The following is a 27,822-nucleotide window of genomic DNA, read 5'->3' on the forward strand; positions in this document are numbered from 1 at the left end:
ACAAAACCATGTTGACTCTGCCTGATTACCTTGAATTTTTCTAAGTGCCCTGCTACAACATCTTTAATAATAGCTTCTAACATTTTCTCTATGACAGATGTTAAGCTAACTGGCCTATGGTTTCCTGCTTTCTGTCTCCCTCTCTTTTTGAATGAAAGAGTTACATTTGCTATTTTCCAATTTAATGGAACCTTGCCCTAATCTAAGGAATATTGGAAAATTAAAATCAACTACCTCACCAGCCACTCCTTTCAAGATCTTAGGGTGAAGTCCATCCAGACCTGGGGATTTGTCAGCCTGCAGCCCCAACAATTTGCTTAATACCACTTCCCTGGTGATTGCAATTTTCCTGAGTTCCTCCCTCCCTTCCATTTCCTGATTTACAGCTATTTCTGGGGTGTTACTTGTGTCTTCTATAGTGAACACCGAAGCTAAATATCTGTTTAATTCATCTGCCATCTCCCTACTTTCCATTCTCAATTCTCCAGATGCACTCTATAGGACCAACACTCAGTTTGTTAACTCTTTTTTTATTCATTCACAGGATGTGGACATCATTTGCTGGGCCAGCATTTATTGGCCATCCCTAGTTGCCCTTGAGAAGGTGGTGGTGAGCTGCCTTCTTTAACCGCTGCAGTCCATGTGGTGTAGGTACACCCACAGTGTTGATAGGAAGGGAGTTCCAGGATTTTGACCCGGCAACAGTGAAGGAACGGTGATATATTTCCAAGTCAGGATGGTGAGTGACTTGGGGGGCAACTTCCAGGTGGTGGTGTTCCCATCTATCTTTTGCCCTTGTCCTTCTAGATGGTAGAGGTCATGGGTTTGGAAAGTGCTGTCAAAGGGGCCTTGGTGAATTCCTGCAGTGCATCTTGTAGATGCAGATTTAAATATCCATAGAAACTCTTACTACCCGTCTTTGGGATACCCTTTGGGATTGTTAAAAGTGAACAAGATTATGTGCTTTTTATGCACAAAATCATTGGGACTGTCAAGCCCGTCAAAGATACCCTGGAAGGCTCTCTGGCCCTTTTGTGAGTTTCCCCAGGCCCAGGTAAGGATTCCATGCTCACAGTGAAGGGCCATGGCCAATGGCAGAAGCAGCGAATCTTTGGTGATGATAGCAGATGAGCTAGAACTTCGAGGGACAACAGTTGCTTACAGGATCCTTCAGGAAGAAGACTTGTTTCTTTTAAGCACACAAGGAGGATAACACTCATGTATTCACCCATCTCATGTATTCTTTGCTCCTGTCATAGTGCTCATTGAAATTGAAAATAGAAGGCTCCTACCAACAATTGAAGAGGAAAAAGCAAGACCTTGAGGCTTGGACAAATGAGCACTGGAACTTGCACTTAGGCAGATCAGATAATTAACAATCATTATCAAAATCTCTCTCCAGTGCCTCGTCCAACTGGTTATGTTGCCACTGCTCGTCATCCATTCTCAACTGCGTGACTTGCATTTTACTGTGTTAAATGACCTCTGCCCCATCTCAACCCAGCTCTCAGTCTATCCAGATCCTTTGACGTTTGATCAGTCTGTTCCTTGTTCCTCATAGTCACTTCTACTTTCATATGATGCACAAATTTCCATTTCCACCTCTAACTCAGTTCGAGGAGGTATGATACTAAGGTAGGGAAATAAAGTGGAATGAGACATCAGCTGTCATCTGATTGAAAAGGCTCATGGGGCTGAATGACCTCTCCTGTTCCTATCAATATGTTAAACAGCAATAGCCCAACATTAGTCTCTAAGGCATTGCAGTTCCATGGACAAGTGTGGTCCAATGGTAGCACTGGGATTACAAGGCTTCAGAAGATGTGTGTGGCTAAGGACATTTCTACCACCAGGTCCTTCCTGTTGTCCATGCAGTCAACTCTTACCTGTGAGGAGACCGGAGATTGCACACAGCAGAGTTTCTTAATGGCATGGTACAAGTCGTCACGGTTACCAGTCACTAAACACACCACAATCTTAACCGAACCCTGTGAACACGAAACACAAGTGTAACATATTTAAATCTCAAACTGATACGGAATTGCACTGTGACAACATTAATTGATTTGTTCCACCTTTAATAATGTTTTGTGCTCGATGAGAGTCAGCAGTGACTGGACTATAAAACCCATCTTCCACAGCCAGGTTCACCAGTGAGCAGTGCCATATCCACTAACAGCAAGGGAGATACAAAGTTCAGCTTCTTCTACTCAGCCCCAATTTGTGTTCACCCGTACCTTTCGTGGAATAGCTTGCTATTTCTAAGAATCCATTGATAAGAGAAAAGAAAGAACTTGCAGTCTTGTGCCTTTTACATCCTCAGGACATCCTAAAGACATTAATTTACTGCAATTACTAGAACTACTGCTCTGGAGGCAAACAGGGCAGCCAATTTCATCAAGGCAACACGTCAGAAACAGTAATGAGTCAAATGCTTGTTGAATCTGTTTTGGAGATTGAGACATAAATGTCAGGGGGGAAACTGAAGAACTCTCCTGGGATGGCACTTTTTATGACCACCTGAAAGGGCAGACAGAGTTATGGTTTAATGCCTGATCTGAAAGGCGATACTTCCATGAAGCTGCCTGTCTTTTCAATGTCTTAAAGAACTAACAAAACGCGAGCTAAATCAGTAAGGTAGCACAAATAAGCATCCAGGCTACTCTGAGGCAGCCGTGTCAAGCTCCATGGTGGAGTCAGCAAACTGTCCTATATGGTTGCACACATCTAATACAATTATACACAACTGAGATCAGTAGGTTTTGACTTGAAAATTTACATTGGTTCCAGCTGAGACATAAAAGTGCAAAGAATAACCTGCAACTTACATTGCTCTCCAAGTGAGACTGCAGAGTTCGGATATAGGTCTGGGTACGATCATCCTTCAGCTCAATGTATGCAGGCTGCTGGAAGGTCATTCCAATGGGCTCTGCCACCTTCGACATGAAGCTGACCAGGTCCTTGGCATGTGTTGCACTTTGCTTGGTGTAAAAGAGAGCCCAGCAGTGTAATGGTGCCTATGCTCAAAGCAAGAAAGCAAATATTCAGCACAAGCATTCTAGAAAGAAAACTCATTCTGCTTTTGCACAAGGTTGTGGGTTCAAGTCCCACTCCAGAGACTTGAGCACAAAATCTAGGCCAATATTTCAGTGCTGGTCTATCACAGGTGTCATCTTTCAGATGTGATGTTGAACTAAGGGCCACATAGGGCCTTTCAAGTGTATATATAAAATTCCATGGCATTCCCTCAGGCAACTTTTAAAAAAGACATCATCTGGTAATTATCACACGGGTGCCTGTGGGAAATTGCTATGCGCAACCTGGATGCCACCTGTCCTATATTTTAACAGAGGCTGCACTTCAAAAATACTTCATTGGCTGCGAAGCACTTTGGGTCATCGTGAGCTTGTGATAGGCACTGTCTGAATGCAGGTTTTTAAAAAATATGCTCTGCCATCTTGCCCTCTCCACCCCGCAAGCCCAAGCATTTTTGCTCCACATTTCACATTTTCATGCTCTCAAGACTGGTTTAAGTGAATGGGCAAGTCCAATGTTAAACCAATTTAAAATCGTATCTAATCGCACTGAAACCAATGTAAAAAAAAGTACAGGTGGGTTCATATCAGATGATCTTGCAGCTCACTCTCAGCATTCATACCTTTTCATTCTGAAGACTCTAAGAGATGGAAGTTTTTAAGCATTAAATACATGACACTGATCAAAATTGAGGCCAGAAACTTGTCGTTAGTGCATTAAAAGCTTGTGGGCCTTAATCTGTGCTCAAGAATTCTACACATGATAGCATTTTAGGGCCAGTGGTTGAGTCAGAAGCTGGGTCACATTCAAGATTACACTGGATAGCTGGGTGAAGGAAAGAAGTGAAGGGATTCTGTGATTCAGAAATGTGACTTGGAGTAAATGCATGCTGGGAGGGCTGAACTGCCTATTTCCAGGCTCTAAGTTCTATGCAGTTGATAACGAAATCAAATACATCAATAAATCTTGGCTTAAGTCTGGGATACTGCTACGAAACAGAGTTCAATCCAGGTGTATAACTGAACACAGCTGCATTTTTCCTCCTGAGTACTTACCGCTGATATCACTTTCTCTCGCACAACCTCTCTTGACCAGTTAACATCAGCCCCACTTGGAAACGACTTGTATCGTACGATGATCTTTTCAGGAGGTAAGATTCTTCCCTCCGTCTATCAAAGAGGATTCAGCCAAGAGGGAGAAAAGGCAAATGAAAAAAATGTAAATAATCCAGTCAGACTTGCTATCTGAAGGTATACTTTCTTTAGCAATGCTGTGGAACTAACTGATGGTTCATTCTCAATAAATATTCATCCTTTCTCTTTCCCATTTTAAAGACGAGTTTAAGTCTCTTCTCGTGTTCTCTTGCCTTCTTCCTTGAAAGGTGTCAGCTGTGGCTCAGCGGGTAGCAATTGCATCTCCAGGTCATGTAGTGGGCTCAAGGCTCACTGTAGAGACTGGTGCTCCATTGTCAGTACTGAGGGAGTGCTGTACTGTCAGAGTTGCTGTCTTTTGGATGAGAAGTTAAACAATTACCCATCTGCCCTCTCAGATGGATGTTATTTTGAAGAAGAGCAGGGAAGTTAGCCCTGGTCTTCTTACCAATATTTATGGGCCACTCGTCAATTGCTGTTTGTGGGATCAGGCTATGGTAAAATTGTCTGCCATGTTTTCTACATACTAAAAATGACTACACTGCAAAAGTACTTCATTGGCTATAAAGTGCTTTGGGACCTCCTGAGGTTGTGAAAAGAAATGTATGAAAGCAAGTCTTTCTTTCTTGAAACTTTCCATAGCATGCATCATTCTAAACCAAGAGGGGCAAGTTGGGCAGACAACTTGTTGCCCGGCTCCACTAAGAAAGCCGGACATAGATGGTGGATGTTGATGGCTGACTCTCTATTCCCCAGTTTTCTGTGGTAAATACTAAACTCATCCCAGGGAGAACTGGCAATTCCACAGCCAGCTGCTATGCAGGATAACAAAATGGAACTCGATGGATCTGCTCGGCTCTGCCTGAACACCTCAGGAGAGGGGTCTCCTTCTCCACCTGAGGTTGTACCCAGCCCGTAAGACTGCAACACTGTTGTAGCATTCCCCTCCCAGCCCAAGGTCTCAGATTGGGAAGCTGCTTCCCTACAAGGCAAAGTACAAACACCCACCTTATAAATATCTTCATCTATGACGAGCCCCCAGTGTGCCAGCTCCTCCTGGACAATGGTATTTTTCTTAAGGTTGTTAAGCAGTTTTTCTAAAGCCTTATGGTGTTGCTCTGGAGTCAGGTTGACCTGCACAGCCAGGTCCTACAAGCTCAAACAAAACCCAGAAATTAAACCAATAGAAGCATAACTGTACACTTGGATGGCCATCAGCCATGGCTCACCGATTAGCACTCTCTCCTCTAAGACAGAAGGTCATCATGGAATCAAGTCCCACTCAAAGACTTGGATTCATAACTCAGACTGATGCTCTCAGTGCAGTAAGGAGGGAGTGCTGCACTGTCAGGGGTGCTCTTTTTTTAGATGAGATGTTAAATTGAGAACCTGACTATCCTGTGAACCTGAGATATAAAAATAATGGATCTACTACACTAGCCCACTTGGGTGGGTTCTCTGACCTCAGACAGAAAATCTCTTATCCAGACTGTTCTACAGTGCATAATCTCCTCACCACATTGTGGAATTGGAGTCACATATAGCTGGAGCAGATAATGCAAGTTTCCTTCCCTAAAGGAGATTAGTGAATCAGTTGGGATTTTATTACAATTCAACAGCTTGATGGTGACAGGAATAGAGCTGGAGTAGGCCATTCAGCCCTTCGAGCCTGCTCTATTATTCAATAAGATCATGGCTGATCTGATTGTGGTCTCAACTCCATCTTCCTGTCTGCCCCCTACTCCCTCGTCTATCAAAAATCTAACAGCTTTAAATAAATTCAATGACCCATTGTCCACTACTTTCTGGGGAAGGGGATTCCAAAGACTAACCACCCTCAGAGAAAAAAATTCTCCTCATCTCAGCCTTAAAAGGGAGACCTCTTATTCTTAAACTGTGTCCCCTAGTTCTCGCCTCCCCAACAAGAGGAAACAACCTCCTAGTTGCCATGCTATCAAACCCCCTCAGGATCTTATATATTTCAGTAAGATCATCGCTCATTCTTCTAAACTCAAATGGATACAATCTGTTCAATCTTTCCTCATAAGTTAACACCTTCATCCCAGGAATGAGCCGAGTGAACCTTCTCTGAACTGCTTCTAATGCAACTATATCCTTTTCAAATAAGGAGACTAAAATTGTACACTACTCCAGATGTGGTCTCATTAAGGTCATGCACAGCTGTAGTAAAACTTCCTTATTTTTATATTCCATTCCTCTTGCAATAAATGCCAACAATCCATTTACCTTCCTAAGCACTTGCTGTACCTGCAAACTAACTTTTTGAGATTCATGTACCAGGACACCTAGATCCCTCTGTACCACAGAGTTCTGCAATCTCTCTCCATTTAAATAGTATACTGCTTTTCTATTCTGCCTGCCAAACTGAATACGTTCACATTTTCCCACATTATACTCCATCTGCCAATGTTTTCCCACTTAGTTAACCTATCTATTTGCAGATCCTCTCTATCTCCTCTTGACAACTTTGCTACCTACCTTGATGTCATTGGCAAATTTATCTGTCTTGCGTTTGGTCCCTTCATCCAAGGCATTGAGGTAGATTCTAAATATTTGAGGCCCCAGAACTGATCCCTGTGGCACTCCAATAGTTACAGCTTGCCAAACCGACAAAGACCCATTTATCCCTCCTCCTTGCTTCCTGTTAGCTAACCAATCCTTTATCCATGCAAGTATGCCACCTCCTACACCAGGTGCTCTTATCTTGTTAAGCACCCTTTGGTGTGACAGCTTGTCAAATGCTTTCTGGAAATCCAAGTACACCATCTCTATAAGTCCCCCTTTATCCACCTTGATTGTTACTTCCTTAAAAAAAAGGTAATAAGTTGGTTAAACATGGTTGCCCTTATATAAAGTGATGTTGACTCTACACTGTGAATCTGTGATATGGTGTCCCAGCAATATTATGATCGCTGTCATCTGGAGGCTCCTTTGTCATGAGGTTATTGATTAATCCTGTCTCATTGCACATTACCAGGTCTAGAACACCTGCTCCATGGATGGCTCTAGTACTGCTCAAAGCAATTGTCCTGAATACACTCTATACACTCATTTTCCAGGCTAGATTAAAGTCACCCATGATTATTATCATTACTTTCTGATATGCCCCATTTATTTCTTCCTGTACACTCTGTCCTACTGTATTTCTTATCTCTACCCAAACTGATTCTACACCTTGCCCCTTCAAGCTAAGGTCATCTCTCACTTTTGTACTAATGACATGTGATTAACAAAGCTACCCCACCACCGCTTCCTTGCTTCCTGTATACATGAAATGTCAAATACCCTTCAATGTTCAGGTCCCAGCCATGGTCTCTTTGCAACCATATCTCATATGGCTATCATGTCATACATTTTATTGTGCTAACAATAATTCAATCCCTGTTCTCAACCGGACAAACTGCAAGAGCCACAAGCCTGTTGACAACAGCAAGGGCTGAGGCTCCTCCACTTCTATCTTTTGGGTCTCCATAACTGCCTCACTCTCAGTCACATTGTCCTGTTGCTGACCATGGACCAAATCAGACAACCCTAATCGAAGATGTGTGACTGCCTTCTGGAACAAAGCGTCCAGGTAATATTTTATATCCAGTTTCACAGTTTGAAAGGGAGACGAGTGGGTCTAAGACTAAAAATTTAAACTTAAATAAGGGCAACTATGTGGGCACGAAAACTGAGCTAGCTGAAGTGAACTGGGATACGAGGCTAGAGAATAGATCAATAACGTAGCAGTGGCAGACATTTAAGGGGATATTTCAGAATAAGTATATTCCTACGATAAAGAATACTTCTAAGGGGAAGGCCCACCATCCGTGGTTAACTAAAGTGGTTAAGGAAAGCATCAAATGTAAGGAAAAAGTATATAACTGTACAAAGATGAGTGGCAGAACAGACGATTGGTCAGAATATAAAGAACGGCAGACAATGTCAAAATGATTAATCAGGGGAAAGAAATTAGAGTATGAGAGGAACCTATCTGAAAATGTAAAAATGGATAGCAAGAGTTCTACAGGTATTTTGAAAGGAAAAGAGTAATTAAATTGAGTATTGGTCCTCTAGAGAGTGACAGCGGGGAGTTAACAGTAGATGATTAGGAAATGGCGGATGAAATTAACAAATATTTTGTTTCTGTGTTCATTATGGACGATACAAAAAACATTCCAGTAGTAGTTGTAAATCAGGTGGTGGAAGGGAAAGAGGAATTTGGTGAAATTGCCATCACTGGGGAAGCAGTACTGAGCAAACTGATGGAGCTGAGGGCTAACAAGTCTTTGGGTCCTGATGTACTTCATCTTAAAAGATGTGGCTAATGAAGTAGTAAATGTGCTGGTGTTCATTTTCCAAAATTCACTAGATTCTGGAAAGCTTCCATCAGATTGGAAAATAGCAAATATAGCCCTCTATTCAAGAAGGGAGGGAGGCAGAAAACAGGAAACTATAGGCCAGTTAACTTGACGTCTGTCATAGGGGAGTTGTTAGAATTGATCATTAAGGTTATAGCAGGGCACTTAGAAAAACCCAAGGAGTCAGGAAGAGTCAGCATGGTTTTGTGAAAGGGAAATGATATTTAACCAATTTATTGGAGCTCTTTGAAGGAGTAACATGCGCTATGGAAAAAGGGTAGCCTGTACACGAACTGTACTTGGATTTTCAGAAGACATTTGATAAGATGCCACATCAAAGGTTATTGCAGAAAATAAAAGCTCATGGTATAGTAGGTAACATATAAGTCTGGATGGAAGATTGGCTGGCTGGCAGAAAACAGGGAGTATACATAAATGGGTCTTTTTCTGATTGGCAGGATGTGACGAGTGGAGTCCCGCAGGAGTCTGTGCTGGGGCCTCAATTTTTTACAATTTACATCACTGACTGAGATGAGGGGAGTGAAGACATGGTTTCTAAATTTGCAGATGACACAAAGAGGTAGGAAAGTATGTTGTGAAGAGGACATAAGGAGGTTGCAAGTGGATATAGATTGGTTGAATGAATGGGCAAAGATCTGGAAAATGGAGATTAATGTGGGAAAACGTGAATTTGTTCACTTTGGCAGGAAGAACAAAAAAAGCAGTGTATTACTTCAATGGAGAACAAGTCCAGAATTCCGAGGGATCTAGGTCTTCTAGTCCATGAGTCACAAAAAGTTAGTATGCAGGTTCAGCAAGTAATTAAGGCGGCTAATAGAATGTTATCCTTTATTATGAGAGGAATTGAACATAAAAGTAAGGATGTTATGCTTCAGTTATACAAGGCATTGGTGAGACCGCATCTCGAATGCTGTGTGCAGTTTTGGTCTCCTTATTGAAGCAAGGATGTAAATGCATTAGAGGTGGTTCAGAGGAGGTTTACTATATTGATACCTGGAATAAGCAGGTTGTCTTATGAGGAAAGGATGGACAGACCGGACTTGTTTCCACTCTTAGAAGAGTGAGGGGTGGCTTGATTGACATGTATAAGATCCTGAATGGTTGTGACAAGGTGGACGTGCAAAGGATGTTTCCTCTTGTGGGTGAATCCAGAACGAGAGGGCACGGTTTTAAAATTAGGGTCATCCTTTTAGGACAGATATGACCTTAAGACGTAGGAGCAGAAGTAAACCATTCGGCCTATCAAATCTGCTCCACTATTCAATGAGATCATGACTGATCTGATAATCCTCAACTCCACTTTCCTGCCTTTTCTCCATAACCCTTGATTCCCTGACTGATTAAAAATCTGTGTCTATCTCAGCCTTGAATATACTTAATGACCCAGCCTCCATGGTAAAGAATTCCACAGATTCACTACCTTCTGAGAGAAGAAATTCCTCCTCATTTCTGTCTTAAATGGGCGACTCTTTATTCTGAGATAATGCCCTCTGGTCCTGGACTCTCCCACAAGGGGAAACAACCTCTCAGCATCTACTCTGTAAAGCCCCCTAAGAATCTTATATGTTTCAATAAGGTTGCCTCTCATTCTTCTAAACTCCAACGAGTACAGGCCCAACCTATCCAACCTCTCCACATAAGAAAATCCCTCCATACCCGGATCAACCTTGTGAACCTTTTCTGGACTGCCTCCAATGCCACCATATCTTTCTTTAGATAAGGGGACCAAAACTGTTCACAGTATTCTAGGTGTGGTCTAACAAGTGCCTTGTATAGTTTTAGCAAGACTTCCCTATTTTTATACTCTATTCCCTTTGAAATAAATAAATAAATGAGGAGAAATATTTCCTCTCAGAGGGTTGTGCGACTTTGGAATGCTCTGCCTCAGGTGTTGGAGGCGGGATCATTGAATATTTTTAAGGCAGAGGTAGATTGATTCCCTTGCCTAACAAGAATAGAAGGTTATTGGGGGATAGATGGGAATGTGGAATTTGAAACACAATCAGATCAGCTACAATCGTATTGAATGGCAGAGCAGGCACGAGGGGCCGAATGGCCTACTCCTGCTCCTATTTCTTATGTACATCACCCCCCTCCTTGATGCATTGTAGTGTCTGTAGCTTGACTTCCAGCTCATTGACTCTGAGCCAAAGCTCCTTGAGCTAGAGACACTGACTGCAGATGTGGTTGCCTGGATCCATCAGCGCCCACATACTGTGGCTACAACACATTACCTGTCCTACCACCTTTATTATGTGTTAATTAATTTATATTTCTTAATTTATAATTAATAAACTCTACTGCTAATCAGTTTTACTACTATTAGTAACCTTCCAGCTACAAATAAAACCATACAATGAGTAATAACTTGAATTTTGAAATATAGACATGAAAAATACACACCAACCAGTCAACTATCTGTTTCCTATGACATTGTACTTGGATTTTTCTCAGAACTTGGCCGGTCTGCCCAGGAGCCACAGACTGTGCTCTGAGCTGCTTCATCCGGTCCGCTGCTCTCTACTCTCACGCTGCTTCATCTGGTCCGCTGCTCTCTACTCTCGCGCTGTTTTATCTGGTCAGTCACACTCTATCCTTTCACATTGCTTGATTTGGTCTGTCGCTCTTTCTCCACACTGCTTTAACTGGTCCACTGTTCTCTCCCCCAGCTTTTTTATCTGGTCTGCCGCTCTCCCCTCTCCAGCTGTTTTATGTGATCCACTGCGCTCTCCTCTTGTGCTGCTGTGTCTGGTCAGCCGCTCTCCCCTCTCACATTACTTTATCTGGTCCATTTTATCTGGTTACTCTGGTTTATTTGGTTACTATTACTGAGACCAATTTAAAAAAAAACAAAACTGGAATTAATTTCTCAAAATGTACAGTGGGATCTGTACTCGGGTTGTCTGGATTATTAGCCCAGGCCATTCGTCCAATAACATAACAAACAAGATTACTCTGGCCCCAATTTTGGAGATAACATCCAGTGAGTTCATCCATTTAAACGGATATGGTCAAAGTACTCCCACTCTGGCCTCTGATCTCTTCTTTGTTCAGTCTTTCTCTAGTTTACCAATACTGCTATGGCCAGTGTTCCCTGGTCCTTGCTCTGATGTCCACGTTATAAATACAGTCCCCACAGCCTTCCTTACATTTGTAGAAATCCAAAACACCCTCTCTCCTACTCTGTCACAAGGTCTCAAAATTGAAAAACCTCCTCCTCCTCTTCCATCACTCTCCTGGAAATGATTGGGTTTTTGTATCTTAATCCTGAAGTCACCTAACCCACACCTCTTTGACTCATCTAATCAGCCTGGTGGTGTCCTCTAGAACACAGTCTGGTGTTTCACTTGAGTTTCTCAATAAAAGGTTGGGGCAGGTTTATTAGGGATGTTCAAAATTTTGATTTTGATCAAGTAGACAGGAAGAAACTGTTTCCGCCACTAGGAGGATAGGTAACCAGTGATTTATGATCTTTAGCTAAAGACTTAGGGGAGAAGATGAGAATTTTTTTTGCACAATGAGTTATGATGATTTGGAATGCATTACTTGAAAAGATGGTGGCAGCAGATTCAATAGTAACATTGAAAAGGGAACTGAATGTGTACTTGTATCAGAGAAATTTGCAAAGTAATTGCTAAGACAATGGGAGTGAAAATAATAGGATAGTTCTTTCCAAGAGCTAGTACAGGCATCACCTGCTGAACATCTTCATCATAGAATGAGGAGGCCAAAGTTTCCATATCACTGTTACCGCAAATCAAACATCACTACCTGCCCACAACATTGAGTGACACCAGTTAGTCAGCGTTCTACTAATGACAACAAAGTAGGAAGTCAGCAGAACTGCTACTTGCCCTCATTGCACGGAAATCCTTCCTCATCTGGTCAGGTATCCCAGTCATGAACGACAGCTCAGGCACGAGAAGGATCTCACTGTGGATAAGCTGTGGATAAAAATGGGTAAAGGCTGAATTTATGAATTCCACTTTCTATCGAAACCAGTTTACCCATAGGAAATAATCAGTCTCTACTTATACATTTAATGGGAAATTCCAATCAGACATACTCTTACTAGTGCTGTGCAACAGGCAAACTCATGATGGCAATACATAAGGCACAGAAATTAATCATATACATGCTTCACAAAGGATTTCAAACCTTAGAAAGCAAGTTTAATAGAATGGTTCCAGGGATGAGGAACTTCATTACATGGAGAGCCAAAAGAAGCTGAGGGTTGTTCTTCCAGGGAAATTTTGTAGAGGCAATTAAAATCATGAATGGTTTTCAAAGACTAAATAAGGAGAAACTGTTTCCAGTGGCAGGAAGGTCCATAATCAGAGGACATAGATGTCAGGTATTTGACAAAAGAGCCAGAAGTGACATTTTTTGTCACATATTGGGTTCTGATAATTAGGGATGCACTTCCTGAAAGGGTTGTGGAAGCAGACTCAATAATAAATTTCAAAAGAGAATTTGGTGAATACCTGAAGCTGAGTAAAGAGCAGAAAAGTGGGACTAATTGGATGACTCTATCAAGGATTCTATGGTCCTATCTTGTACCTGTCCCTGCGGTCCATACTTCTGCTTTGGTCGATATACGAGGAGAGGCTGATTCAAGTCCTGAATGGTAATCCCATAGGTTTTGCTGCAATTGTAAATTCAACATGTCAATGATGGCACCTTAATCCCACTGAAGCAATGAGTGAAACAGTTCACCTTTACTTCACAGGTTAGATTCATGGATAATGTCCCAGACACCACCAGCACCAACCCTGGGTATATCCTCTCCCACTGGCATGACAGACCCAGCAGTGGTGGCAGCGCAGTAGTATACAGTCTGGAGGGAATTGCCCTGGGAGTCCTCAACGTCAAATCTGGACCCCATGAAATCTCATGGCATCAGGTCAAAAATGGGCAAGGAAACCTTCTGCTGATTACCATGTACCACCCTCCTCAGCTGATGGATCAGTGCTCCTCCATCTTGGACGAAGCACTGAGGATGGCAAGGGCGCATACATAGCTGCTCGGCTGGCTCTGCGGCAGGTGGTGAGGGAACCAAGTGGGAAAAATATGCTTGATCCTCACGAACCTGCCTGCCACAGATGCATCTGTCCATGACAGTATCGGTTAGAGTGACCACCACACAGACCTTGTGGAGACGACGTCCCGTCCTCACATTGAGGATGCCCTCCATTGTGCCGTGTGGCACTACCATTGTGCCAAATGGGATAGATTTCAAACAGATCTAACAATTAATATCAGAGAAAAAGTACAGCAGAAACTCAAGGGACTGAAATCCAACAACTCCCTGGGACCTGATGGCCTACATTCCTGGGTTCTAAAAGAAATAATTGCAGAGATAGTGAATGCACTGGCTATGATTTTCCAAAATTCCCTAGATTCTGGAATCATCCCAGCAGATTGGAAGTTAGAAATTTAGTGCCACCGCTATTCAAGAAAAGAGAGACAAAGGAAACAAGGAACTCCAGGCCAGATAGCCTGATATCAGTCATCGGGAAAGAGCTAGAATCTATTATTAAGGAAGTCTTAACAATGCACTTAGAAACACAGTATGATTAGAACAAATCAACATGATCTTCAAAAGGGAAATCCTATTTGACAAATCCAATAGAGTTTTTGAGGGTGTAACTGGTAGGATAGTTAAAGGGGAAGCCAGTCCATGTAGTATGCTTGGATTCCAAAAGGTATACAATAAGGTGCCATAACAAAGGTTACTTAATACTTAGATATAAGACTCAGAGTTGGGGGTGATATATCAGCATGGGTAGAGGATTGGCTAATGGACTGGAAGCAAAAGTAGGCATAAATGGTACATCTCAAGTTGGCAGGCTGTGACTCTCAGAGTGCTGTAAGGATCATTCCTGGGGTGTCAGCTATTTACAATCTATATGAACAAATGAGACAGAGAGATAAAATGTAACATCTCTAAGTTTGTTGACAATACAAAGCTAGACGGGAATGCAGGTTCTGAAGAGGAAACAAACAGGCTGCAACGAGATATCAACAGGTTAAGTTAACATACGAATTAGGAGCAGGAGTAGGTCATTTGCCCTCTCAAGCCTGCTCTGCCATTCAATAAGATCATGGCTAATCGGAACGTGACCTCAACTCCACATTCCTCCTACCCCAGATAACCTCTGACTCCCTTGTTGTGAGTGGGCAACAAGATGGCAGATGGAGTATAATGTGTGGAGATGTGAGGTCATTCACTTTGGACATGAGAACAGAAAAGCGGAAATTTTTTTTAAAAGGTATGAAACTTCTAGATGTTGATGCTGAGAGAGACCTGGTGTACTCATGCAAGGAACTCTGGAAGTTAGCATGAAGGTAGAGCAAGCAATTAGGAAGGCAAATAGCATGTTGGCCTGTAATGCAAAGGGGCTGGAATACAAAAATAAGGAACCTCTGCTATAATCTTCCAGGGCTTTGGTGAGGCCACACCTGGAGTACTAATGTACTTGCATTGAGGCAGTACAGTGAAGACTGAGCAAATTGGACCTATATTTTCTGAGATGAGATCTCATACACGATTCTGAAGGGGTTTGACAGGGTGTAGACAGAGTTTGTTTCCGCTGGATGGGGAATCTATGTCTCGGGGCACAGTCTCAGGATAAGGGGTCAATCATTTAGGACTGAGGCGAGAAGAAATTTCTTCACTTAAAGGGTTGTGATCTTCTGAATTCTCTATCCCACAGGGTTGTGGATATTCCATCGTTGACTAAATTTGAGGCTGGGATTGACAAATATTTGGTCTCCCAGGAAATCAGGGGATATGGGCAGTGGGCAGGAAAGTGGAGTTGAAGTCCAAGATCAGCAAAGATGGTTCTGAATGGTAGGGCAGGCTCGGTGGATCGTATGGTTTGCTCCTGCTCCTATTTCTTGTGTCCTTGTGCACATGAACTGTCACTCCTTATTTTGCTAACTAAACCCCTGCTAACCTGTAATAGTCACAAAAGGTAATATCTCTGCCATCCGCCATCTGAAAGCAGCTTGTTGGAGCCTTGTCCCAGTCTATGTCGTCGATGCGGTAGGTGCGATTGTTGTACTTGGTCATAATGATGCTGCCCACCAACTGTTTTGTACAGTCATCCTGGAAATTCTCGCTGCTCCTCTGGTATATAGCCTGCCTGGAAAGAAAGGCAACACATGGGCTGGAGTGAACAGGAGGAAACAGATCTCAACAAGAGTATGGAACTCACCACAGGGAATATTAGAGCAAAATGACACAGATGTATTTACAGGAGCGAAGGAATAGAAGAACATGCTGATAGGGTGAGGTCAAGATGATTGGGAGGAGGCTTGTGTGCAGCATGAACACCAGTGTGAGCCCATTGGGTCAAACGCCTTGTTTCTGTGAATAGTTGAAAAGACCAGAGGGGAGTTCATACATTGCACAGAGTTTGGAACAGATGACCAGCATGGTGGGCAGGTGCCAGATGGGGAAGAAGCAGAGTGTGTGAAATAAGAAACCTGAATGAGTTTCAGGAAGGAAGCTAGTTAAGATTCTTGTCAACACCTGGGATTCAGAGATATTAGAAATACATCAACTGGATACTCTGGATAGATGGGAGATGGATCAAAGGTCTCCTCCAGTTTCAAAGTGTGCTACTAACCCGGCATCATTGCAATGGAAAACCTTCATGGAGTATACACAAAGCTGTCATCAGACAGCAGCACACGAGGTGGTCATTCAAGGCCTTAGGCTTGCTTTGCCATTCAATTAGATTGTGATTGATGTGTACATCAATCCCATTTTGTTGCTGTTATTCCATATCACTCACTACCTTTAGAACAATTTTGAGATTTGGCTTCAAAGGTCTAATGGCCCCCACGGAGTTTTGGGAGAGAATTCCACTACCCTTTTTGTGAGTGTTCCTTGATTTTACTCATGAATGCAGTCCATGTCCAAATGCAACAAGACCTGGACAATATCCAAGCTTGGCTGACAAGAGGCAACTATAATTCATGCCAGGTGCCACACAAGTGCCAGGCAATGGCCATCCCCAACAAGAGAGAATCTAAACATCACTCCTTGGCATTACCATCACTGAATCTCCCGCTATTGATATCCTGCGGGTTACCACTGACCAGAAACTGAGCTGGACTAGCCATATAAATACTGTGGCTACAACAGCAGGTCAGAGGCTGGGAATTCTGCTGCGAGTCACTCACCTCCTGACTCCCCAAAGCCTGTCCACCATCTACAAGACACAAGTCAGGAGTGATGGAGTACTCTTCTACTTGCCTGGATGAGTGCACCTCCAACAACACTCGAGAAACTTGACGCCATCCAGGATAAAGCAGCTTGATGGGCACCCCTTCCACAGGCATTCACTCCCTCCACCACCAATGCACAGTAGCAGCAGTGTGCACCATCTACAAGATGCATTGCAGGAACTCACCAAGGCTCCTTAGACAGCACCTTCCAAACCCACAACTGCTACCATCTAGAACGACAAGGGCAGCAGACAGATGGGAACACCATCACCTGGAAGATCCCCTCTGTGATGTTTATGTTTAATTTTTATGCTTTTTGTAAAAGGACATTTTAGTTAAAAAGAATTGTTATATGAAACCTGCCAGTACGGTGTTCTAGTCTCGAAGATATTGCCCTCTGGTGGAGAATAAGGAATAAAGGAAGCTTCTGTTTTTCACACAGGAAGTTGGAGTTCAGAAGCAGATAGCTCTGTGTGTGTATTCTTAATTGTTAAGAGGTGACAAAACACATCAAATGACGATGAGATGGGATCATCATTATTAGGGGCTTGAGGCTGTTGATCCAACTACTATGGACTTTGTAGTTTATGTTGAGCAAATGGAACAGTTTTTCATTACCAATGAGATTGAAGAGGAAAAGCAGGCCTCAGTGTTTCTTACAGTCATCGGAATGAAAAATTTCACTTTACTGAGAAATCTCATTGCTCCTGACAAGCCAGCAGATAAAAGCTTTAAAGAGCTTGTGGACATTCTGAGAAAAAGCACTTCGATCCCAGACCAGCAATTATTGCCGAGAGATTCAAGTTTCACTGAGCATGAGAGTGAGTCAGTATCCCAGTTCCTGGCTAAGTTGAGAAAATTAGTGGAACATCATGACTTTAAATGTTACCTGGAAGAAGCGTTGCGTGATCACTTGTTCTGTGGACTAAGAAATGAAAGAATTCAGCGTAGATTGTTAGCAGAGCACTGAAGAAAGCGTTTGAGATTGTGCAAAGCATAGAAGTGGCAGAGAAACAAGCTGGAGATTTGAAAGCGCATCCTAACAATGCCGAAGTTAAAACAGTAGATTTGAGCTGACTCTGTAAGACGGCTGTTTGTTATGGGGAATCAGAGTTGTTATTCCTGCAAAATTCCAAACACAAGTGTTAGAAGAACTTCACCTCAGTTACATGGGAATTGTCAAAATGAAAGCATTAGCTCGTCCACATGTATGGTGGCCACATTGGATAAAGACATCGAAGGCATGGTCAGTGATTGCCTTCCATGCCAAGAAATGAAGTCTTCTCCTGCACCTGCCCCATTACATCCGCGGGCTTAGCCTGACCACCCATGGCAGAGACTTCATGTGGACTTTGCCAGACCACTTCTTGGGCATATGTTTTTAATTGTGGTGGATGTCCACTCAAAGTGGCCTCATGTTATTCCCATGAAGTTGACTACTCCAGCAACATTGATGCTCTTCGGAATATGTTCGCTACTTTTGGATTGCCGGAGCAGTTTGTGTCTGACAAAGGCACACAGTTCACAACGTGTGAATTTCAAACATTCCTGAAAAACAATGGGATCAAGGAGATTCTCATCTCGCCTTACCGCCCATCCTCAAATGGTGAAGCGGAGCACTTTGTCCAGGTATTCAAAATGGCCACGTTGAAGGGGAGGATACAAACAGACTGGAAGTTGAAACTGAAGATCTTTTTGATGATGCATCATCATAACACTCCACATTCAACAACAAGCGTATCTCCTGCTGAGCTAATGTTTGGAAGATGACTGCGTACCAGAATGGATTTGCTGTGTCCGGGTTTGAAAGGAAAGATTGGTTCAAGGCAACCTGATCAGAAAAGGTCACATGACACAAGTAAATCAGCTCGTGAGTTTAATCTGGATCAGTCTGTTTGGGGTCCAAAATTACTATGGAACATCAAAGTGGCTCCTGGGATGAGAAGCCAAATCCAAGAAACCAAATTTCCAGGGATCTCCAGTCACAGTGGAGGATTCCTGGGAAACATCTGCTTCAGTTGGTGAAACCTGGTTTCAAATGACAAACCTGTAGCACCTGTAGCTGCAACTTTTGAACATGAAAAGAAACAAGTGGAACAGCAGAACCTTCCATTTCTAGGCAAACAAACTAAGATACCTAAGCCAACACTCCTCTCTAGACCAAAGCAAATCTGCAAACTGCCTGAATGATTTGTTCATGGCTAAAGGGGGAGGTGTGAAGTTTGTGTTTAATGTTTATGCTTTTTTGTAAAAGGGCATTTTAGTTAAAAAGAATTGTTATATAAAACCTGACAGTAGGGTGTGCTAAGCCCCGGATGTAATGCCCTCTAGTGGAGGATAAGGAATAAAGGAAGCTTCTGTTTTTCAAACAGGAAGTTGGAGTTCAGAAGCAGATAGCTGTGAGTGTTTTCTTAATTGTTAAGAAGTGACAAAATACTTCACTCTCCAAGCCACTCACCATCTTGACTTGGAACTATATCACCGTTCCTTCACTGTCGCTGGGTCAAAATCCTGGAACTCCCTCCCTAACAGCACTGTGGGTGTACCTACACCACATAAACTGCAGCGGTTCAAGAAGGCAGCTCACCACCACCTTCTCAAGGGCCATTAGGGATGGGTAATAATTGCTGGCCTAGCCAGAACGCCCATGAATAAAAGACAAATGACTGAGCTCTAATCTTACGAAGTCTCCTCTGTGTTGATTCTTCACTGGGGAGACAGGTATTGACAGGAGTGGTATTGTCCAGAGACCCAGGGTAATGCTCTGGGGATCTGGGTTCGAATCCCGCCACGGCAGGTGGTAGAATTAAAAGTCTGTAAGTATGAAACCATTGTCGATTGTCATAAAAACCCATCTGGTCTTTTAGAGAAGGAAATCTGCTGTTCTTACCTGGTCTGACCTACATGTGACTCCAGATCCAAAGCAATGTGGTTGACTCTTAAAAATTCAGGATGGGCAATAAATGTCGGCCTAGCCAGTGACGCCCACATCCCATGAATAAATTTTTTAAAAACTAGGAAATCAAGTTCTTCTCTCTAGCGTGGCAAATCCTTGTTAACACTTTAAACAGCTCCGTCAGATCACCCATTAATCTTCTCTACTGAAGGGAACACAAGGTCAAGTTTTTGCAAGCTGACCTCATAAGATAGCCCTTGAAGAAACACTGAATTCAAAGATCAAACCATTAGCAGTGGAAGAGAGAAGAAATCGAAAGCCATGTATGCTGATGGAATCTCTCGCCTCTCCCGGCTTTGTAGCTTCAATGTTGCCCACCTGCTTCCCGAGGGTTAGTGAGCATTGAGAGTCAAAAAGCAAATGCTTAAGGCAGGAGCATTCAACATGGCTAAGTAAAGCTTGGCTGGAGGTGAAGAAAGCAAATACATTGGATGACGAGATCATTCTACCATAAACCCAAGTTACAGAGAGCACACCTTGGAGCAACAAATTGTAATATGTTAAACATAGATGAACATAAACTGATACTCACATAATATCAATTACAGAATCATTACGGATTACTTTATGGGACACATCAACGAGTAACATCAATCCACCATCTGTCCTTCGAATGCTTGCTGAGTATCCTGGCCATATCTGCAGCCTGAACAACAGAAACTCCCCTTAGACACATAAAGGAACAACTGCACATAGTCCTTGGGCAAACCAAACCTGAAAAGTCCACATTGGTTGTCCATCTCTAGTTACCTGCTTTATCTTATTTAGCAGGCTCCCTTATCTCAATCTTTACAGTAACTGTACCTGTATCTTTCTTGTAACATCCAGAACTGCAAACAAATCTCAAACTGCAGGCTAACTAATGGTTTAAATAAATTCAACATCACTACCTTGTTCCATATTCAATTCTCCACACATGAAACCCAGAATCCTGTCTGCCTTCTTAAAAGTCATTTCTACCTTCTCTGCCACCTTTCAAGCTCTAAATTTATACTCGACAATCACTTCTGACCCCCCATTCTGTCTTAGTATTTCAGGTATTTTTGATTTTCACTGTACATTTCCTCCCAAAACCAACTAGTTCACATCTCACTGCATTAAACTGCAGTGTGCCACTTCCTTGTCCACTCAGCGAAGCTATCCGTGTTCTGCAACTTCTTGCACTCCTTGCAGTCAGAGGGCTGAGAAATGAGCAAAGCTCTTCTGATGTGTAAGGTGAAAGCTTCACTGAGGAGGTGTCTAGTTCACTGTGTTGAGCATTTCATGGGCTTCTACTAAAAAATAAGCTACCAGTGGGGCCAGGGAGGCAGGGGAGTTGGGGATGTGGAAGAGGGAAAAATCGTTCTTGATTGACAAGAGACTCGAAGGGTATAGGGGGTAGGAAGGAAAGTGGAGTTGAGGCCACAATCAGCCATGATCTGATTGAATGGCAGAGCAGGCCCAAGTGGCCGATTAACCTAATCCTGCTCCCAATTCGTATATTTGTATGTTTGTTTGTAATTGGCTCCCTCCTCCAGAATAGCCTCGCTAATTTGTTATAACAAGGTTGTTACCCTGTTCCTTTTCTAATGTTTAGAATTACATTTAATATCATCCTGCCCTCAGATACTGGTCCAGCTCTTAAAAAAACTCCTAAATTTCACTAATTTCTTCCTTAAATTCTTGGAGATTCTGGGATGCATCCCACCTAACTCAGGGACTCACTGGACATGAAAGCTGATGAACATTAGTCAGTCATCTTTTCTTTTTTCCCCAATATTAAGCAGTTTATTTACAAAATGTTACATTTTACATCAAGACCAGGTCACAACTGATGCAAAGGCCACTATTCCCTACAAGACTGGATTGTTCCATCTCAATTACACACTAGTCCCAAAGGTCTGGAGGGGGCCATAATGAGGTCATTGGTCGTTGGAAACTGATAATGTGTCATTAATCACACTCACCTGTATTGAGGGAGAACAATAGCATTTGTTGGGTCATAGAAATTTCGCCCAACCAATTTTAATTCCAAAATCCTCATTGCTCTGCACAAAAAAAGAACAGGATATTCAATACAAAACACTGTTAACATGGTCCAGCTATTCCCATGTAATATACAATGAAATAAAGCTCAAGGAAACTTGAAGTCAAATTATGAGATCAGTCACATTGCTCACCATACAAGTCACCACCAAAACACACTTACTGAAAGCCCATGGAAACACAGCCTGGTAATGCACTTGGGCCTATATTCTATTCTTTGCCTTCCCTCCGTTCTTTCCTGCAGAGCCTCTGCTGCTGTGGTAAATCATTCTAGTATTTCTCTTCATTTCTCGGCTGCAGCAATAGTCCCTCATACTTCCTTCCCATGTCATAAAACTGGTCTAAGGTTGAATTGTTCAGTTTTTGAACATGAAGTAAGGGATACAAGTTCCAACTGAGGGATGGCAAGATAATGCAAATTAAGAGAGATGAGCCCTGTTTGAGGGTTGGGGAGGGCTAATACAGGTCAAGAGGTACGAGCACGGTCAAGAGTTGGGAGGAGTGTAAATTGAGTCAGGGGTAGCAAACACAAATTGAGGGTTGTGGCAGTTATGCAAGTCAAGGATGCAAGCCCCGATTGAGGGCTGCTGGGTCAAAGGCTCAACCTGCTTCTCCAGAGTGGCTCCGGGCCTGCTCGAAACATGCCAGGTTTCTTTGCTCAAAATCAGGTTTCAAATTCAGCCCTGCTCAAGCTCAGTAATGTCCTTTCCATTATGGAGTGGACTCAGGTCACCCGATAGTTAAATCTCCCTCAACAATGAATGGGTGATTGTGTCTTTTTCATGTTATGATCCTGTTAGGGACAATTAACCTTTAAGTAAGAAATCCGAACATCCAGCAATTAACCAACAGAACTATGCCATGAGAATTTACATTTTTAAACAAAACCAAACTTGCTTGTATAGAAAGAGAAATTAAACAAAGCAAGCACCGCCAACTTAACACTATTGCTTATAAAGACTTATGCTATAAACTCAGTTCTTCATTTTACTTCCGTCAAGAGTTTTATCTTAAGAAATCTTCTACACAGTTCTTTCCAAGCTAACTATTGAAGCTGACTGCTTTGTGCCACAAGGCTCTGTGAAGATCACTGTTGATTTCTACCACCAGATGTTATGACAGAGCAAAACTTCCAGCTGCTTTTCCCTCACGAAATCTAAACTGAGATAGAGCCCCACCCGCATTCCACACAGTGAACGATGAAGTTATTATTTTCTCTAATATAAAAACAGAAAATGTTGGAAAAACTCAGCAGGTCTGGCAGCACCTGTGGAAAGAGAAAGAGAGTTAACACTTTGAGTCCGTATGGCTCTTCTTCAATATTTATTAATATTTTCTCTGTTTGAAGTGCAGGCTTAACTGACTAAGATCTATTTTCTTTGACTTTCCCAACTCAGTGAGCTGTAGCCTACACCTAAACCAAATCTGCAACTGCCTCTGTTCCCAAACTGAACTGCCTGCTTCTGTCAGCAAATGCACACAGGTAAATTAAACAAAAGAACCTTAAAACCAAGGCTGCACCATGAATCAATGTCTCTTCTGCAAAGTGGCATGCTTTGGGATGGTTCAAACAGAAATGCAAACAAATTATTTTACCTTTAACACAACCTTTTGCTCTGCAACCCATAGGAATAATTTATCATGCTAATGGAGTTTTATGACTCTTTCTCTAAATTCCCTGGGTCCACAAAGAAACTACATGTTTACAAAGATTTCCTTTCCTTTCATCTGGACTCTACAGACATAATTTAAACCTATTAATGAAGTAAGGGCAGACCTTCTTGCTCTATTAAGATAGAAGAGCCCCTGCTGATGATGGCTTTGACCCTATTAACTCTGACCTTGAAGATACACATGTTGCCTTTTAAGTGAAATCGACTCTAACTGCATTTACATCAGCGTTATTACCAGTTTCTCAGGATTTTCCATTTATCTTACATTTAACACTTGAATTCCTGAAATGAAAAGTTATATTCTAAAAGGTATGAATTATGAACTAGATATTTGCAATGCATATGTTTCTCCAAAGCTTCAGCAGACACTATTTAAACCCTTTAGCGAGATGAAACCAGAATGAAACACAAAACTGTTGTACTTCACGGACAGATAAATATACAGAGCAACGACGATCAGAATCATGTAATCCAATCAATATGATTTGTCCTCACAATACAAAGTCATGAACACACTATACTACACCTATCAGTTGGTCATCATGCTTCATGAAACAAAATGACTTCTAGCTCCCCTCCAGCTTCCTAACCTTGGCTCTCATCCCACCTCTGGTGAGCTTCTGTTTAAAAACATGTGTTATGCTTTCTGTCCCAATTTTACCTCTCAACCGGAGGCAAGATGCCTGCAGCAGACAGCCTCTCGAAGCACTAGGAACTGACTCTCCAACGCAATCAACAGGTTTAGACAGGTTTATAAATTTCTTGCTTTTAATCTTTGCGGAATCAAACTTAAAGCCTGGCAATTAGTAGTCCAATCACCTTTCATGTTCAGTACTCTTTTTAACCAAAAGATTATACAAATACACTTTGCTTTAAAAACCCAACATTTAAATGCAACTCTTGTTCAAATTATCTCTGCAGAAAATGGATTTTTAAAAAATCCCAAAGAGGGAAAGAAAGAGGGATAAAAACAGTGTAAAAGAAAGAGGATATAAATGAAGAGAGAAAGAGAGAGCCGTCTATGATAAGCTGTTTATACAAGGAGACAGGACAGCCATATTACCTTCTGAATACCACATTGTAGTAGGGGATGCAGAGATCAGAGTTTGGCTGTAGAATCTTGGTCAATTGAATTTTGATATCCACCTGTGTGCTGTCAGTTTTTCTTTGCGATTTGAGAGTGACCACCTAACATGAAACACTAAATTAAGATCTTGGCTTCAAATAAGGCACAATTTGGGACGATCCGGCTTCAGGGCGGTTTCTCCAGCATTTAACTCTGGATCAATACCTTAAAGTGAAGCTCAAAACTGAGCTGGTTTCAAAAAACACAAAATACTTCAGATGCTGGAAATCTGAATTAAAACAGAAATTGCTGGAAATACTCAGCAGGTCAGGCAGCATCAGTGGCGAGTGAAACAGGTTGATGACCCTTCATTAGAACAGAGGGCAGACAGGAGCTTAGTTTAGTGTCTCATCTGAAAGTCAGCACCTCCAACAGTGAAGTGCACCTTCATTACTACACTGGGAGCGCGGGACTGGATTATGGTTCAAGTCTCTGGAGTGGGACTTGAACCTGTGATCTTCTATCTCAGTTGGCACATTTCTTTTTCATTCATTCATGGGATGCGAGCATCACTGGCAAGGCGAGCATTTACTGCCCAACCCTAATCACCTTTGATAAGGTAATGTTGAGCCACTTCCAAGAATCGTTGCAAGTGTAGCTGTTTGGTACAACTGAGTGGCTTGCTCTGCCCATTCAGAGAGCAACCAAAGAAAGAGTGAATTGCTGTGGATCTGAAGTCACATGCAGGCCAGGCTAGGTGGGGATGACAGATTTCCTTCCCTGAAGGACTTGAGTGAAGCAGATGGATTTTTAAGAGAATCTGCTAGTTTCACGGTCGCCACGACTGATACTAGCTTATTGTAGATTTAATCCAATGAATTCAAGCTCTCAGCTGCAATGGTATCTCCAGATCTTTAGTCCTGTATTTCCATGATGCTATGATACACGTAGCTGCTTTAACTGAGGCATTCAAATGTTGATCAATAAACATGATGTACTACAACGAATGTAAATATAAAAGCTGAGCATACCTCAGGTAGTTTCACAGGCAGATAGAGTATGGTGCCATCAAAAGCAGTGACTTTCCCAGTAACTGGCTGATGCTCCTTCAACATTCCATAGCGTATGTTCCGACATTCTACATTAGGACTGAACCGAACAGCAATGTTTCTTTGAGTGAAGTAAATTAAAGCCAGTACACTCAGTGAATCTCCGCACTAATAATGGTCCCGCTTACAGTCGGACACCTCATTAGTGTAATCATAGCTGAATACATAACCTTTAAATATGGATGTCACTTCTTTAATCGTGGGCTACAAATTGAGAATTAAGCTATTCATATACCAGGTACAATGAAACTGGTATAATGTTCTGCCATATCCTGTATTCTTTTAATCTAAGTACAGTCTATGGAGCTTAGTCTCACACTTGGGCTGTGTCCAGATGTTTAAATGCCAAGCTGCTGCATTAGATTTGGAACAGGCAGCCGGCCAGGGGTGTCCAACCTTTCAGAACAGTGGGTCAGAACTTGGAAAGGCAATTAAGGAGTGAGCCATATTTGATGAAAGAGTTCATTTACAAGGAAACATGGGCCTAAATCAACAGTGCTCATGCTGAAATTTGAAATTTTTCTTCCTTTGCAATTTTCGTCCTTCACCATTACAATACCTGTGTCTGTTATTTATGTCTCTCCTTCGCCCTGTTCCTTTTCTGTCTCTTTCTACTCTTCTGTTTTTACCTCAAAGACTGCAGCGTTTGTGTCTGTTCACTGTAATGCAAGCCTTAACGGGACGGTGGCGTTTATTCCTAGGACTTCCCAGTGAACAAGAAACCCATTTGTCCAAAAGGCCCCAATGCTGAAAACAAAACGCAGGGGGTTCACACCTAATGTCAGCCCCAATTCCTGAAGGGCAAACGCACAATATCGCAGTGTGTAAATGCAGCTGCTCCCAGCTCCCACAGAACATGCACAGGCTGAAGTCACGTACCTGAAGGTGACGTGGTACTGATAAACAGCCTCATTTTTACAGTGTATTTTGGTAAGGTTTACTGCCAGAGGTATGGACGTTCCTGATGACCCCTTCTTCACAACTGGCTCCCTAAATGAACACACAACAGGAATTAACACTGCCTAGCAGTACAAAACTTATTTAAGCTGCTGTCCGTTAGCCTCAATCAACAGTGAAATGAATCCCTTTTGCAAAGAACATTAATATTGAAGGACAGATGTGAGGTAAGGAAGATGCTTCCACTTGTGAGGGCGTCCAAACTAGGGGGCCATAAATATAAGGTAGTCACCATTAAATCCAACAGGGAATTCTGGAGAAACTTCTTCACCTACAGAGTGGTGAAAATGTGCAACTTGTCACTATAGGGAGTGGTTGAGGCAAATAACATAAATGTATTTAAGGGGATGCTACATAAACACAAGAGGGGAAAGGAAGAGAAGGATATGCTGATAGGATTATGAAGTAGGGTGGGGGGATGCTCATGTGGAGTATGAGCAACGGCACAGACCATTAGGAACAAAAGACCTGTTTCTGTGCAGTCAACTCAACGTAACCCGATATACACAGGTTGATTTATAGCTGGTACTGACTGACTGTATTGAGCCGGGGACTCAGCTCATGTCAAGTTTCTGCATCTTTGGGTTTTAATGCACTGGTAACACTGCTGCCTCTCAAAATGTAATCCTTGCACAACCAGAGACTAAAATCAACAGTCAAGATGCCTGGGCAGGCGGCCAACAGCCCCACAGCTCGCCTCAGCTGGCATCCATACAGTGCTCCATTCTAATGACTCACCCTTGAGTTTCTTTCTCCAGGGCTCCAGTGACAGCCTCATTGAGAGAAAACCTATCTCCAGGTGAAAGTATCGCTGAAGGATGGAAAAATCTGCTCCTCCCCAGATATGCTCGTCCTAACTCCAATCTTTTCACTTGGGCTGCAAGCTCTTCAGTGCTGGAGACTGGAGACTCGGTAGCTGTCCCTCTACCTCTAAAACTGGGAGGGGGAAGGAGAATCATGTGTCAGATAATACCTCCTTACAGGATGACCACACAAAGGAGAGTATTGAACAGATTAACTAGCACGTTGCCAGCAACGGAAAAATTGAGTGATAAAGGAAATTGGATAGGCTGAGGTTGTTTACTTTTGAGCAGAGACAGCTGAGGGGAGATTTAATTGAGGTGTATGATTATGAGGGGCCGAGATATAGTGAATAGGAGGGACCTATTTCCATCAGTGGCAATGTGGTGGGAGTCATACATTGAAAAGAAATTGGCAGAATTATT

At 42.4% G+C, this 27,822-nt stretch overlaps 1 protein-coding gene across 1 annotated transcript in view; it reads right to left on the reverse strand.

Annotated features, from left to right (window-relative positions):
• piwil2 (piwi-like RNA-mediated gene silencing 2) overlaps positions 1–27,822 on the reverse strand; it is a 61,334-nt gene that overhangs the window by 21,873 nt on the left and 11,639 nt on the right. The window contains exons 4-16 of the mRNA XM_078565365.1: positions 27,335–27,532; positions 26,519–26,629; positions 25,562–25,679; positions 24,528–24,652; positions 21,713–21,793; positions 20,299–20,412; positions 15,532–15,720; positions 13,133–13,217; positions 12,427–12,516; positions 5,196–5,336; positions 4,092–4,205; positions 2,829–3,017; positions 1,887–1,988 (exon numbers count right to left, since the gene is read on the reverse strand). Coding sequence (XP_078421491.1) covers positions 1,887–1,988; positions 2,829–3,017; positions 4,092–4,205; positions 5,196–5,336; positions 12,427–12,516; positions 13,133–13,217; positions 15,532–15,720; positions 20,299–20,412; positions 21,713–21,793; positions 24,528–24,652; positions 25,562–25,679; positions 26,519–26,629; positions 27,335–27,532 — 1,657 coding nt within the window. The remainder of the gene's footprint in view (positions 1–1,886; positions 1,989–2,828; positions 3,018–4,091; positions 4,206–5,195; positions 5,337–12,426; positions 12,517–13,132; positions 13,218–15,531; positions 15,721–20,298; positions 20,413–21,712; positions 21,794–24,527; positions 24,653–25,561; positions 25,680–26,518; positions 26,630–27,334; positions 27,533–27,822) is intronic.

This window comes from Cetorhinus maximus, chromosome 20, assembly GCF_964194155.1.
Source record: "Cetorhinus maximus chromosome 20, sCetMax3.hap1.1, whole genome shotgun sequence".
In the NCBI taxonomy this organism is placed as follows: Eukaryota; Metazoa; Chordata; class Chondrichthyes; order Lamniformes; family Cetorhinidae; genus Cetorhinus; species Cetorhinus maximus.